The sequence below is a fragment of the Nycticebus coucang genome, chromosome 2 (genome assembly GCF_027406575.1).
Source record: "Nycticebus coucang isolate mNycCou1 chromosome 2, mNycCou1.pri, whole genome shotgun sequence".
Taxonomy (NCBI): Eukaryota; Metazoa; Chordata; class Mammalia; order Primates; family Lorisidae; genus Nycticebus; species Nycticebus coucang.
In genome coordinates, this window is record NC_069781.1 from 33852813 (window position 1) to 33868536 (window position 15724).

Consider the following 15724-nt stretch of genomic DNA (forward strand, 5'->3'; position numbering starts at 1 on the left):
AATTTATGTCAAATGTCAAGTAGGCATTATTTCCAACAACAAATAATGTAATTTTCATTCTAAGAAACAACATGCACTGTTTTATAATTAGGTATTTTTCTGATTATATTTACAAATATTTCTTCTACTAATACCCATTAATAGGGTCAAAGGTGTTTCCCACTTTCTTATTTCCATTACTTATATTACTTTTATCAACAATTACTACCTTCTAATGATTGATCATGTTTTAAAAGGCAAACCTTCATAATTTAGCTTTTTTATTTCGGCTTCAAGTTTTTCTTTAAGTCTCTTTACAGCTTCTAAAGCTTCTTGATCCTTTTTGTATCCACCATCCATCTTCTTAACTTCAGCTTGCTTATTCTTTAATTCTTGCTGGGCATGTTTCAACTTCATCTGAGCCTGTGATAAAGAAATGTAACAGACTATATGACATATGAAGCAGATAATGCTAGTAATTGAATGGGCACAGATTCAGACTGGTTTAATTATAAGACCTTAGTCAAGAAAATGAAACTGTTTGGTCTCTTGGATTAGTATACACACAGATCAATCATTTCCCAGTACTTTCTCCCCAAGAAACTACATGGAGCATAAAAACTAACATATTATTAATATAAATAATTAAGCAATTTGCAACTTAAGTCCATATTTCTAATATTCATAAAACATGACATATTAACAAAGTTGAAAAATTATATCAAAGATAAATGTCAGTAGCTGGTTAAACTAAAAATACAATAGAAAACGAGTTATCACAATCCTAGTTCCCTTCCTTTCCACTTAGGTGTTATTAATTGTATGTGTATATTTGTGAGTGTTACCTAAATAACAGTGGAGAAGCTGAACTGAGCAATGAGAAATAAGATTATATAGGAAAAAGAAGGCAAATACAGGCAGTCCCTGAGTTACAAACATCCGACTGAGGTAAGAATCACGCTTGCAGATGGAGGTTATTCTAGGCAATAGGTAAATGCACCTGTTCCAACTTACATATACATTCAACTTAAGAACTAACCTACAAAACTTAGTGTTCGGAACCCAGGACTGCCTGTAGACAGAGAAAAAATTTAAATACTAGAACCATTTTAATGTCTGCAGTTTATATAATTGAACAGTGCCTCTTAAAGCCATAAACTAGTATTCTAGGAACTATGTGGGATATCTTCCCTTTAAAACTGAGTAATCACAGGTTTTTCCCAATCCTCTTAGAAAACAAATGAATAGAAAAACTAAGAGTACTGTCAAGTTTTTCCATTGTTGAATTCTATAAAATTTTTGTGACGATCATCTTTATCACCTCTGAATTAAAGTTACAAATATATACACAGAAAAACTTGAGGAGGAATGCACAATTTCACATATTTGTATGCATATTTAAAAGGTGCATCCTGCATTAAAAAATATAAAGAAATGACCAGAGTGTGTGTCTTTATTTTTTTTTTCTGCCAGCAAAACTGTGTCCATAGGACTTCACGCTGTACTACTATGTAAACATGTTTAACTAACATTTTATACAGACTGACAAGACTCTCAAGATTGTGACATCAGCAGGGAAACCAAAGGTTGGAACGTAAGTAAACGTGAGGTAAAAAGACTTCCTAGAAAGATGCTGCTAAGTTCTGAAAACAAGGTTTTAAGAACTAGGTAAGAAAAGCAAAGCAATAGAGAGGATAAGGTTTTTTGGTTCCTGTTAAAGCATAAGACTTCAATATTATGATACTAGTAAAAACAGCCAAGAAGGATAAGAATTGGCTAACATCCCATATTCCATAAAATTCTGTGAGCAGCGCAAGCACTTATTAAGTGAATTAAGATAATTTATGTTTTACAGCATCATGACAAATTACCATCAATATTTAGCAATCAATATGTATTTTTGCTATATTAAGTACCAGAGAGACGCAAACAGAATAAAGTAAACATGTTCACTGACACTGATTGTTTTCAGCATTTTCTAACAACTGCCTAATTATAATGTGAAAAGAAACTTACAAAATAAAAAAAAGTAATCACATATAGCTTAAGGTCTGTAGTTACCTGTTTGGCTTCTGTCTGAGCTTTGCTTATATCATTTTTACAGGCCATCATCTGACCAGCTAGAGTGGCTTCTGCTCCATCTTCATTACTGGACAGCCCAGCAGACACAGCATTGAAGTGCTGCTGTGCAGCAGCCAGAGCCTCAGCATCTTTAATACCAGCTTCTTGAAGGGCTCGCAGCCCTTCTGTTATGTTTTTCACCTCTTTTTCTTTCGCTGCTAAAGTTTTAGAGTCCTTCAGGAAGAGTTTCAAATTGAAAAATATACATTAGGAAAACATTCACTTTCTTACACACATAAACTCTCACACTATCACATTTTGTAGCAATTTGAAGTAGGCATGATGAAGAAAATTCCACCATCATAACTTCATAAATTCTAAATTATTGCTTTGAAATTCACTCGGTTTGGGGGATAAATGTAACTCTTGTACTACCTGAAATATTTTCATTCCATATGTTAAAATCAAATCTAGGATACACTGAGTTAAAAAACATTGCATATTTAAACAAACCACTTGAAGAAACTAAAGAACAATTTCTAAAGTTGAAATAATAGTCATCCTACACTAAGCTTAAAAGTAGTGGTTTTAGGATTAAGAGAATGTATATGAAAATATTTTACAAATTGCTAACAGCCATAAAATTTACGTACTAAATAGTTGTAGGGAAAAGTATTACTAATATTTAATATCTTTTAAGTAATATTAACCAGGTATCTAACACTATGCAAGATACTATCACAACAGAAAAACACAATCTTAGTTATCTTATTTACAGAAAGTAACCAGAAATTTTAGCCCACCTGATTAGTTTATGATTCATCAAATATTTATTAGCCACTTACTATATAGCAGGCATTGTTCTAAGACACTGAAGATACAGACTAAGACCTTGTCCTCAGGGAAGCTATATTTAAAGGCAGAAGACCCAGTAAAAAAAGCAAGGTAAGAGGACAGAAAATGATAGGAAATATTATTTTAATAATAATAAGACAAGGCCTTTGTGCAGAAACATTTGAGCAGAAGCCTAAATGAAGAGACGGGGGTTACCATGCAAGTACTTGGGTAGAGGGCAGTACCCCTCACAAGGCCTGGAACATGTTGGGTGTTTAAGGAACTGTGATAGGAGCACAGTGAATAAACGTAAGAAGGAGACAAGAGCTAAATAAAAGCACACCACGTGATGGTAAAGACTTCTGATTTACCCAGATAATTGACCTTGAACACTGCTAACCTCTCTCGAAGTTAAAAATCCATGCAGAACTTTTGATTCCCCAAAACTTAATACTAATTAGCCTACTATTAACAAAAGTTTCACCAATAACAAAAGTTAACAAATATTTTGTGTGTTATATGTATAATCAATTGTATTCTTACAATAAAGTAAGCTAAAGAAAAGAAAATGTTGTTACAAGGCAGTTCTTAGTAATAAAAATAAAGCTGGGGGCATCAGCATACCAGACTTTAGTCTGTACTACAAAGCCATAGTGGTCACGACAGCATGGTACTGGCACAAAAACAGAGACATAGACACTTAGAATAGAATTGAAAACAAAGAAACGAAACTAACATCTTACAACCACCTAATCTTCGATAAACCAAACAAGAACATACCCTGGGGGAAAGATTCCCTATTCAATAAATGGTGTTGGGAGACTGGATGTCTACATGTAAAAGACTGAAACTGGACCCACACCTTTCCCCACTCACAAAAATTGATTCAAGATGGATAAAGGACTTAAATTTAAGGCATGAAACAATAAAAATCCTCAAAGAAAGCATAGGAAAAACACTGGAAGATATTGGCCTGGGGGAAGACTTCATGAAGAAGACTGCCATGGCAATTGCAACAACAACAAAAATAAACAAATGGGACTTCATTAAACTGAAAAGCTTCTGTACAGCTAAGGAGACAATAACCAAAGCAAAGAGACAACCTACACAATGGGCAAGGATATTTGCATATTTTCAATCAGACAAAAGCTTGATAACTAGGATCTATAGAGAACTCAAATTAATCCACATGCAAAAAGCCAACAATCCCATATATCAATGGGCAAGACACATGAATAGAACCTTCTCTAAAGATGACAGACAAATGGCTAACAAACACATGAAAAAATGTTCATCATCTCTATATATTAGAGAAATGCAAATCAAAACAACCCTGAGATATCATCTAACCCCAGTGAGAATGGCCCACATCACAGAATCTCAAAACTGCAGATGCTGGCGTGGATGTGGAGAGAAGGGAACACTTTTACACTGCTGGTGGGACTGCAAACTAGTACAACCTTTCTGGAAGGAAGTATGGAGAAACCTCAAAGCACTCAACCTAGACCTCCCATTTGATCCCGCAATCCCATTATTGGGCATCTACCCAGAAGGAAAGAAATCCTTTTATCATAAGGACACTTGTACTAGACTGTTTATTGCAGCTCAATTTACAATCGCCAAAATGTGGAAACAGCCTAAATGCCCACCAACCTAGGAATGGATTAACAAGCTGTGGTATATGTATACCATGGAATAGTATTCAGCTATTAAAAAAAATGGAGACTTTACATCCTTTGTATTAACCTGGATGGAAGTGGAAGACATTATTCTTAGTGAAGCATCTCAAGAATGGAGAAGCATGAATCCTATGTACTCAATTTTGATATGAGGACAATTAATGACAATTAAGGTTATGGGGGGAGGGAAAGCAGAAAGAGGGATGGAGGGTGGGGAGTGGGGCCTTGGTGTGTGTCACACTTTATGGGGGCAAGACATGATTGCAAGAGGGACTTTACCTAACAATTGCAATCAGTGTAACCTGGCTTATTGTACCCTCAATGAATCCCCAACAATAAAAAAAATAAAAAAAATAAAAAAAAAGAAAATGTTGTTACAAAAATCATAAGGACAAGAAAAGACATTTACGGTATTGTATTGTACTCCTGATACCCTATGTTTCTGTCATCTGCTACAAGATTAATCTTCTGTCTGAAATGGTGCGCAACCAAAGCTTAGACTGCAATCTACAGCACACTATCAAGCAGGGTCTGCTCACAGAGATGAGTAGCACCGTACAGTATTTTCAGTGGATATCCACAACACTTGGGCTCACTATGACAGCAACAGGAGGTGGCTATGAAATTATTCTAATAGTACAGTATGAACTAGTTAATTTTATTCAGTTATGATTTAATACTGCCTCTTGACAATTGTTATCCTAGTCTGGACTGCAAAATAACACCACTATAAGCACATGTGTAAGTTTCTGACAAATTTTAACTTTTTATAATTTAGTTATTTCTAGGCTATGAAGTTCATCTGAAGTTTTTTCCAACTGTCATGAGTCTTCAAAAAGTTTTCCTATATACAGTAGAATCACTGTAAGTTGACCACCCAAAGGACTGTAACAAACTGGGTCAACATACAGAGGTGACCAACGTAAGGAAGTAGGCCTATTATACTGATATGTACATGTGGCGCATGTCCAGTCTATGACAATCAGGTCAGCTTAAGGAGGTAATTAATGTAGGGATGTGATCAACTATGGAGGACTACTGTATTTATGGAAAAAAACTGCATCTAAATGGACCCTCACAGTTCAAACCCATGTTGTCTAAGGGTTAAATGTACATGTGACTTTGAAACCACTGAATGATTTTTAAGCACAGGAATGACATGATCCAATTTATATTTTAGCCTCTGTAAATATCAGACTGTGTAGCGGCAAGAGTCAGAGTGGGGATAAATAGACACTATTGCAGTAGCCGTAATGGTGCTGGCTCAAATTGGTTGGCAGTGATGGAGGAATAAAAAGTGGCTATATCCTGTATATATTAATATTTTTAAAACCAACAGAATTTGTTGATAGACTGGATATAAAAGGGAGGCATGAGTGTTAGCTCTGCAACTAAAATTTAGAGATCAAGAAGAATAAGAGAATAAAGAAGACAAAAAAGGAACCAACACCGTCACTATGTGAAGCTTAAGGACCTGACAGGTTTAAGGAAAAATACACCCAAACCAAGACAGGTCTGTAATTCAGAGCTTTACAAACCTCAGTTGAAAATACCAAAGTTTGATGGACTGATTTCAGCTGCTAGGTTCCACAACAGTCTGCTAAGTCACATTCACATTGTTTTTATTTTGTTTAAATTTTTGCCCTACTATAAGTGGATAATTGGACCTCTGTGCAAATACATCTAATAGGACAGTATAAAGAAACACTTTATTTTCATGAAGTTATTTTTTCAATAAAAAGACAAATGTATATTTTCACTCGGATAACAGAATCCTTCTCAAGAGAAGTTCCATAAGCTCCAATCACATAACCTACTTACCTACCTGCATATGAGACTATATATATATACATACATATATATATATATATATATATATATATATATATATATATATATACTTGGGTCTTCGGTTACAATGAATGACCAAGTTCTACCACCTCCTCATCTGAGAAACCTTGTTTTAACAATTTTCCAATCTTTCTCTTCTGAATCACAAATGATGCTTTTTCTACTGGATCTTTTATATCAGTAAACAATTTGTTATTTATCCAAGGTAAAATCAAACCAAAAAATCTATTATTTGTACATTATCCTCCAGTTTGCTAAGTATCCTTCTTTTCAGAAAACTTCTCAGTTATCTGTATTCACTCTCAAATGTTTTTGCCTTCATTGTGTGAGACTGTGAACACTCTAATCAGGAACCCAAGGCAGCCTCTCCTTGAAACACCTTTTGCATTTGGCCTCCAGGACAACTTACTTCCCTGACTTTCCTCAGACTTCCTCAAACTTTTTGCTTATTTTTCCTCATGTCCCCTAACTTCTTCTAAATGGTCAAGAATCCTAGCACTCAAACCTTAAACCTCTACTCGTCTTACATGCTCACACCTTTAATCATTTTATCGAGTCTCTATGGAGTTAAAAATCACCTATACAGCAATGACTCCCAAATCTGCACTTTTTCCTAGATTTGATACTCACATATTTAACTACCTACTCAATATCACCACTCAAGATATCTAATAGGCACTTCAAGCCTATTACATTCACACCACATTTATTTCCTCCAGTCAAACCTGTTCTTCCTATTTTCCCTTTTAATTGCTGGTAACTCCAAACTTCAATGGCTACCCAATTTATTATTCCAAATTTCACTCTTATTCCCCATACTCCTAAATCCTTTTCCCGCTTTACTTTTTCTCCATAACAGTTATCACTATATAACATGATAAAATTTTATTTTCTTAATTATCATTTCCCCCACTGGAATGAAGGATCCACAAGGCAAGGACTTTGGACCATTTTGTACATTGCTCTTCCCTCAGCCCAAATAATTGTACTTAGCTCTTGTAAACAATCACTAAATGTATACTGAATGGATAAATGTACACTATTAGCCTTAATAGCTCACCTCAGCCATATTTTTTTCCAGCTCCATGCGTTTATTCTCTTCACTTGCCAGATTTTGCTTCTTGAGATCAAACGCACTTTGAGATTTAGTATTAACTCGCTGAGCCTCTGTGAGAGCATCTTCTAAAGATCGAAGTATACCTCCAATTTCCTATAATCAAATGCACCTGATTCAATAAAATCACTTAAAATTTGTGCATGTAGTCGTTTTCTTACATTGATTCTCATATGAAATGTTTACTATTTTATAAGCTATTTCATTCCCCTACTTCAACATTATCAAATCAACATGAATCACAATGCCCAGTGAATCTTGAAGTTACTGCATATTTTTTCATAGAGTATATTATCTGTTCTTATATATATGTTCTGACCTTATCTTTACTTTTTTCTAATTCTTCTATTTCATGAGTAAGTGCTTTTATTTTTTTATCATTCTCAGACAATTCTTCTTGAAGCTTTACAACTTTATCTTGCATTTCTTTTAACTCCTCAGCTGAGCGTGCTTTGGTATCTTCGGCCAGCAAAAATTGATAAGCAATATATAATCGACTCAAATGTTCTATTTCTCTTATGACTTTTTGGTACTCCAAATAGGAAGATCTTTCCTGAAAGAGAAGTCACCCTTTAATAATAACTCAAAATTCTTATTTTTAACAAATTTGGAAAGAATCAAACTACAATATATATCAAATTTGCATTACATGATATAATGGATTTTGCCTCATACTGAATGATCACGACATTTTAAATTTTAGAAAACTTTATCTGACATAAAAAACTCTGGCTTTTTTAGACAGCATTGTACCATCGCTAATGAATTCTATGTGGTTATTTTTTCTAATATATAATCAGACAGTTGGGATTAACAGAGAAATATGTGGTTTACAAACTGGTGGTAATAAGTCTACAAAGATGACCTACCAGTGAGAGATAAACTACTAAATGTATTTTGTAGTTAAAAAAAAAAAAGTTTTGTAGTAATATTACTAAATGTCTACTTAACATTTTTTCAAATACTACTATAATAAGCATTTGCTCACACATTATGAAACCTGATTCCCATAAAAACTTACTAAAGCATACAAAGAAATAACTAAAATCCCTAACCTGCAGATAAAGAAACAAATTCAAGGTTAAATGACTTGTCCATTATGCCAGAATTAGAAAGAAATGTGACAAAATCAGGTTGAAATTTGAATTCCTGATCTAGCGTTTTCTACTAAATCATGCATAAAAAATGGCACCTTCAAGATCACAATTTTTCATTTTTTCCAGCAACTTTTGCACTACTGTGTTATGAAAACAGCTTTAAGCATTACCAAGTTTTAATAGCTATTTAATAAACTCAATGGCTATCTATAAAAACAAATTTATTCTTTCACTGAAACATGGCTAAGTTTTATGATATCAGGAGCTGCAAAGTTCAAAAAGAAACCTCAATTCTCTGTTTCAACAACTTTCACTTACAAAATACCTTGACAGCAAAATTATGGCAATGGCCTTCTTTTTTTTTTTTTTGATTAAATCATAGCTGTGTACATTAAGGCAATGGCCTTCTTATTCTAGAAGTTATTCATTCTACCAAGGGTAGAATGCTATCTTTAAGAAATGTTGTTCTAGGCAAATCATCCAGGAAAATAAGACTTGTTTCTTTAATAGTCAAAATCTGACATATCATTTTCTGAGACTTTTATAAAGATCATTCTCCAATATCATTAAGACTTAAGAGATATGAAGTACTTATTCTCTGCAAAAAGAAGACTGGGTTATGAGTATCAATTCTAACTCCCTATCTCATCCCAGAAAAAAACCCCCATGAAATAATATATACTTCATCCCCATTATGTATAATTCTGGATACATCATCAAACATCCTGGCTGACTATCCTGCCATATATAGCATATACCTCTTTTAATTTTTGAATAGTTGGAGTAATCTCTTCTTCAAGTATCTGCAAAATAAAGGAAAAAAAAAAAATCAATATTTTCCATATGTAAAATACCACAAAAAAATTTTAAAGAAATGGAATGGAAGATTATCAAAAACTGAACTGAGAAAAAACAATTCCCTCTTTATAGCATAAACTACAAATGCAAGATTATACCCTACTCTGAAAATGTTTTATAAATATTTAATTACCGTCTTAATTTCTTTCAGCTTAGCCTCCTTTTTTTCTATAGTTTTCTGGGCAGCTAATTTTTTGTATTCATACATCCTGGTTCCAGCTGCTTCTTCTATCATGGATAGTATCTGAAATGACACTTGTATTAATATTTTAAGAATCCAAGACAATGTGTCTCACTGGAGTTTATATTAAATCATTTATAGTCTTGACCTCACTAAGCATCTTACGAAAAAATAATAGCCCAAATAGATAGTAAGAGTTAAACACAGTGATTTAATACAAATCTTCTTCTGTAAAGTTTTTCTGTAGGGATGAATCCTGATACAGAACACCAGTTAAGCAAGACCAAATAGAGTCAAAATTTCTTTTAATACTGCCGAATATTAAATACACAATTTTCTCTACTAATCATTCTTAAATAGTATTTCTAAGAATTTTATAAATGGAAGAAACTATGTAGAAAAAATGCCTAGAAGATTAAAACAGTATCTATAATTACTATTTTTAATGTTCATAAATAATACTCTTACCTCTGGAGGTTTCATATTCAATACTTTTGTAATTCGGCCCTGAAAATAAAATGGCAAACTTACCATAATGATTAACAAATTACAGAAAATGCAACCTAACGGCATTTATGTTTATCTGTACTGAAGCTGCTAAATCTCAATATGCAATTTTGGGGGAGGTCTACTGTCAACCTACATTAAAGATGATTCTTTTGTTAGATCTGTGACCAAAGGTACCTTATAATCCTAGGATTTTGGAACTTTGTTATTTACTTCCTCACTTATCAATGATAAAAGTTACATAAGCTATTAAAATGAAATAATGTAATGATACAAAGTTAGCTCAGACCATTTTTCTGAGACCATTAATTTTAATGATATAGAAACATCTAATTTTAAAAAAGTATTGTATATACACATTTTAGCATAATTAATGTACATTTTTTAATTTCTTTGAATAACCTTCCAATATAATTACATAAAACAGGACACATCTCTAAGCCTCAAATAGAATAAAATGTTTTATTCCAATGCCATAAAAATCATTAAATTCATTATCAAAAGCAAATGAAACAAAACCACCTGCACCCTCAGGTCTCAGAGAATCATATTACTAGGACATAGATTCACTTGAAGTAAACATTCAGGTTTGAATGCATGAGTTAAAGAAAATATTTTATTTTGCTCCCATCAAGATCTTCCCATTGATGTAACTGTGACTCTCAAAGGCAGCCAGATGGGTCAAGTGAAATAATGTAAATGCAAGGTAACAACAGTCTTTACTTTTCATTTGCATAAACTTCTAATGAAGAAAATAACTAAAACGTCCATACTTGAAATATTAAAATGCTTTAATAGAATAAAAGAACACATCATGACTTTTTAAAATAGTTAAACATGTATTATTCTTTTAGTGACAAAATAAAATTCAAGAAAAACTTCTAAATGTTCTCCAAAATTCAAATGTATGTAATATGGTAGATGATAGATCTCAGAATACAGCATAAAAATAAATAGAAACCGGAAAATCTTTTTTTTTTTTTTTTTTGAGACAGAGTCTCACTTTGCCACCCTTGGTAGAGTGCCGTGGCATCACAGCTCACAGCAACCTCCGATTTCTGGGCTTAGGTGATTCTCTTGCCTCAGCCTCCCAAGTAGCTGGGACTACAGGCGCCCGCCGCAACACCTGGCTATTTTTTTTTTGTTGTTGTTGCAAAAAAGGTACTTATCCAACTGTAATAACTTAAAAATAAAATTATCAAAACCATCATGAAAGAGATATAAAGACCTCCAATAAAATACCTGCATGATGAGAAAGTGAGGGTTATTAACATTAAGGCCAACAGAACAGAAGAGGTCCTGTACTCTGGTGTTGTTTGCATTTACTCCATTGATTAAATATTTATTTCTGCCACCAATAACCACCTGAAAAAGAATTTTTAAAAATATGAAGGTATATGCACACCTTATGCTATTATAATAAATTACTAAGTATATTACTATGCATTTACTTGTTCTATCCAGCTAACAGTAAATAAAACGAATTCTGAGTAGAGTTGAAGAAATGTGACATGGTCAAAAATATTAACTTGAGTCAGGACATCTACCTCCTACTCCAGTCACTTTTGCTAACTAGTTACATAATCAAGCACAAGGTTCCTATCCTACCATTCATTGGACTTGTTCTCTAAGGTTTCTGTCTCCATAAGGTTTATGCAGCTTTGTTTCCAAGTACATATAAAATATATTTTCCTTTCCTTATCACCTTCATTCTGCGATTTTTTCCATACTCAGAGGTTAACCCCTTCTCTTCTACTTTTCAAGGGGAACAGAAGTCAGACATTAAAACCTAAAGAAAAGTAGCTTGACCTCAATTTCTAAAAGGCATTAATGAAGACATGTCTTGTGACCACTTAAAAAAAAGGAGTGATGATGGAGCTTCAGTGTGGGTCGATTAAGAATGAGTCATACCAGATACTACACAAACTCTATCATCACATTTAAACTGTCTCACCCACCAGGTTCTGGGGTTCTTAAAGACAGACCTAGTACACTCATTATAAGTAATTTGACATAGATTTGATAACAATATTTTGGTGAAGATATAGGCTGATGGCCTAAATGACAATAGAAAACAACCAGGTAGATTAGTAACAGACTTAGTGACATCTCCTACAGAGTAATTGTTTGATGGAAGCCTAATGACATAGAATAGGATTCTGTCCCAATCCAGTCAACATTTTTCTTTGAAGTAGAGGCTTTCAATGAAATAGAGGAGAAAATCTGTAAATCACATAATGCTAAGATGGAGAAAAACTTTAATAAGGTAAAAACATTGACTACAAGAAGAACAAATTTCAAGGGACAAATGTAAGGTTCTTCATTGGTTTCAAAAACTTGCATGCATACAAAAATGGCAGTCACACAAGCTGAGTAACATCACATCTGAAAAAAATCAGAGACGTTTCAAGTACATATAGTCTAAGTCAACAATGTATTATGAACACTCTGTTGGGGAAAAATAGAAGAATATCTAAAATGAAAAGAAGTAATAATTTTGCTTCATTCTGCCTTAACTAGACCAATTCCAACAGATACAATTTGAGGTCCCAGGCCTTAAAAAAAGATAGATAGATGGGAAGGCAAGAAGATGGGAGGCACTGGTGTGATCAGGTAAGTGAAGGAATTAGAAAGAAACATCAAGTCAAAGACCTGGTGAAATTTCCTTGGAAAAAAATTATACTTGGCGATCACTTAAATATTGATATATGGAATATTTAGCTTTGCTTGGTGCTATCCAGAGGACCAGGATTAATGAGTAAATCTTTAAGACACCACACTTAAGCTAAATTCATAGAAACAACTTTCTAGTAAGACCTGCCTCTAAGCCAGAATGGGTTATCTCAGAAGACAGCAAGATCTCAGGCGCTGAAAGCATTCAAGCACCTCCAGAGAAGATTCAAGTGTGGTTCAAGAGTTAAGCATGGTTGAATGCTTATACCGGATATGTAATTTTTCAGATCTCTTTCAATCATCTTAATTATAGAATCTGCATGATCAAAATTTTAATACAAAGAAGACATTTTTAAGGAATCTAGTCAATGTTTGATACATCAAACTCTGCTCATGAACTTTCTCTATCACTTTTTATAGTGCCATATTGCCCCCCCCCACTCCACAAAAACACATATCAGACATGAAAAGTTCTTAGGGTGTTGAATTGTTTAGTAGCCACTCACCTGTCTTGTTACTGTAATTTCATCATGAACCTCAAATCCTAAAGGACTTTGCTTTTTATCAGTATTATCAAAAGTGATTGACACTGAGGCTTTGGTAATACCAGCCTGCCCATTTTTGTAAACTAAATCTTGTAAATTAGAAGCCCGAACCTAAAATAAAAGAAGAAAAGCTTATCCACTACAAAACCTCACATTGTACAAAGCAGCACTAACAATAGATGTCTTGCTGTTGGAAAACATCCCAATGTAGTATCTACTAAGTAAACAAGACAGGCAGTTGTATTCCCTGGCAAGTAAAACAGGAGACATTCTATATTAAAATCGGCATCTTCCTATATAGAACCCTTCAACACTGAATTGGTTTTCTACTCATTTCTTAACAAAAGTCAACTAACAAGACAAAAGGAAAGGCAACACCTATGATTTTCATTAGTCATCTGATCCATTCATAGGACTTGAAAAGGCATTATTATGACACAGAAGTGAAAAAATACAAACTCTCGAACTAGACTGCATTAGACATAAGGTTTATCCTAAATATATTGAGAATATATCCTTATGTTTATATTGAGGATAAACCTTATGTCTAATACAGTCTATATATCCTAAATATATTGAGGATAAACCTTATGCCATCCCTCTAAATTTCTACTTTCTCGTCTAACAGATGGAATAATAATACTTTCCTTAAAAGGTTGCTAGGAAGTATAAGATAATTCATTTAAAGTAGAAAAGTGCAAATGAAGAGAATATGAGCAAGTCTCCTAAGTTCAGTGAAGATTTCCCTTGCTAAACTTAAATTCATATAAAGTTTAAACTTTACCTGAGACAGGTTGGAGATACCCAGCAAAAAGCAGATGGAGTCCAATATGTTGGATTTTCCACTACCATTTAAACCAGTGATAGCATTGAAAAGGGGGTCAAAACCATTAACTTCTGTTCTTTGGGCATAGGATTTGAATCCCTCAAGAATAATTGACTTAATATGCATTTTCGATACTGTCTTGGGCCCATTAACTTCTGCTAGAAATCAAACAGGTCGCAAACCAGTTCTGTACAAAACAGAAATGACATCACTGAGTGTAATTATAAACTCGAAATCATAATAAAAGTGAGAGACTAAAACAATGACATGGCAATATAAATAAAATAGTCACTTGCCAAACTATCTTCTCTGCAGTAGAGGTATCTTTTGCCTGCTTAAAAATAGACAAGAGATACCCACTACATGGAAGTTAAACTACTCAACTTCTAAGTCATAACTCTTTACTTCTCCCTATTTTCCAGGCTTGCCTTCTACTTTTACCACAGTCTAGCTAACAAAGACTATTGATTATTTCACAACCCATTCTCTTTGCCCATAGCGTGCTTCTCGCCAATAGTAGCACGGCTCATTCTACAGCAGTCAAGTCAAATGTCATCTTACTGGGGTCTTTCCTGGCCTATGCACTCGGTTTTCCTGACACTTAAAGCTGATACTAAACGATAATTACTTGTCTATCCTAATCCATCATAATGCAATTTCGCGTATGATCTTCGCCTACGCCCGATGTTGTATCCCCAAATAGTGCCCGACTCCGGAGGGAGGAAAGGTCATTAAGTATTATTAAAGAGATGAAATAAGTCTCATATTCTCCACCTTCCTGGTTTTACTCCGAGTGTTCCCTCGCCTCCCGGGGCCCTTTTGTCTATGCCTCCTCTACTTACTCCTAATTATATCTGAGGTTCCTCTTTGCTATTCATCCTCCTCTCCCGCGCGCGCAGCTCCCTCCAGGATGCCGGCCGGGCCCAACTAGCCGCGCACACGCACCCGCCTCACCGCTGCCTCAAGCTGCCTGGGTCTGGAGCTCCACAAGGCTTCTTCGGTCACAAAAGCGGAGAGAAGGCCAACCCTCCTGTTACAACCGCTACGGGGCAAACTCTGCTACAGGTGCTACAACTCTCAGGCCACAGTCAGCGCCCGCACCGGAACTATTTATTACTTTGAATTTCGGCGCGAGCAAAGGACCCCGCAGCCTCTGCTTAATTCCGCTGTTGGTTCCTAGGTACTGCCTGACTTTAGGGTTCCAAATGTTTCCTTCATGCGAACGATCAACGCCACAGGCGATAGAAAAGAAAGTCTGGATAATAACAGCTTCCAGAATACAAGGGCGCAGGCTTGGGGACTAAAGGAGCAGGAGGTCTATTTTGACCCTGGAGTCCGGCATATGCCGGCCAGCCCCACACCGCGGCCGCGGGGCTTCGCCGCCGCCAGCCCCGCCCCCTTAGGCCCCTTCCGCCCGCCGCATGCCCCGCAGGCTCCGCCTTCTCCAGGGCCTGGTGGTGCTGGCTGCTGACATCTGGAGGCGATGGGGGCTCCGAGTGGAGAGGCTTCTTCTGAGTGT

At 35.0% G+C, this 15724-nt stretch overlaps 1 protein-coding gene across 3 annotated transcripts in view; it reads right to left on the reverse strand.

The window, feature by feature from the left end:
• The window catches only part of SMC2 (structural maintenance of chromosomes 2), a 45129-nt gene extending 29836 nt beyond the window's left edge, over positions 1-15293 (reverse strand). The window contains exons 1-11 of one of the 3 annotated variants that reach the window (XM_053567236.1): positions 15048-15293; positions 14164-14392; positions 13341-13490; positions 11404-11526; positions 10123-10161; positions 9607-9717; positions 9374-9418; positions 7838-8071; positions 7465-7614; positions 2041-2274; positions 243-402 (exon numbers count right to left, since the gene is read on the reverse strand). In XM_053567236.1, the coding sequence (XP_053423211.1) occupies positions 243-402; positions 2041-2274; positions 7465-7614; positions 7838-8071; positions 9374-9418; positions 9607-9717; positions 10123-10161; positions 11404-11526; positions 13341-13490; positions 14164-14331 (1414 nt within the window). In that variant the 5' untranslated portion in view covers positions 14332-14392; positions 15048-15293. The remainder of the gene's footprint in view (positions 1-242; positions 403-2040; positions 2275-7464; positions 7615-7837; positions 8072-9373; positions 9419-9606; positions 9718-10122; positions 10162-11403; positions 11527-13340; positions 13491-14163; positions 14393-15047) is intronic. The other 2 variants (XM_053567244.1, XM_053567229.1) reach the window with 2 other exon arrangements.
• Positions 15294-15724: the final 431 nt, after the last annotated feature.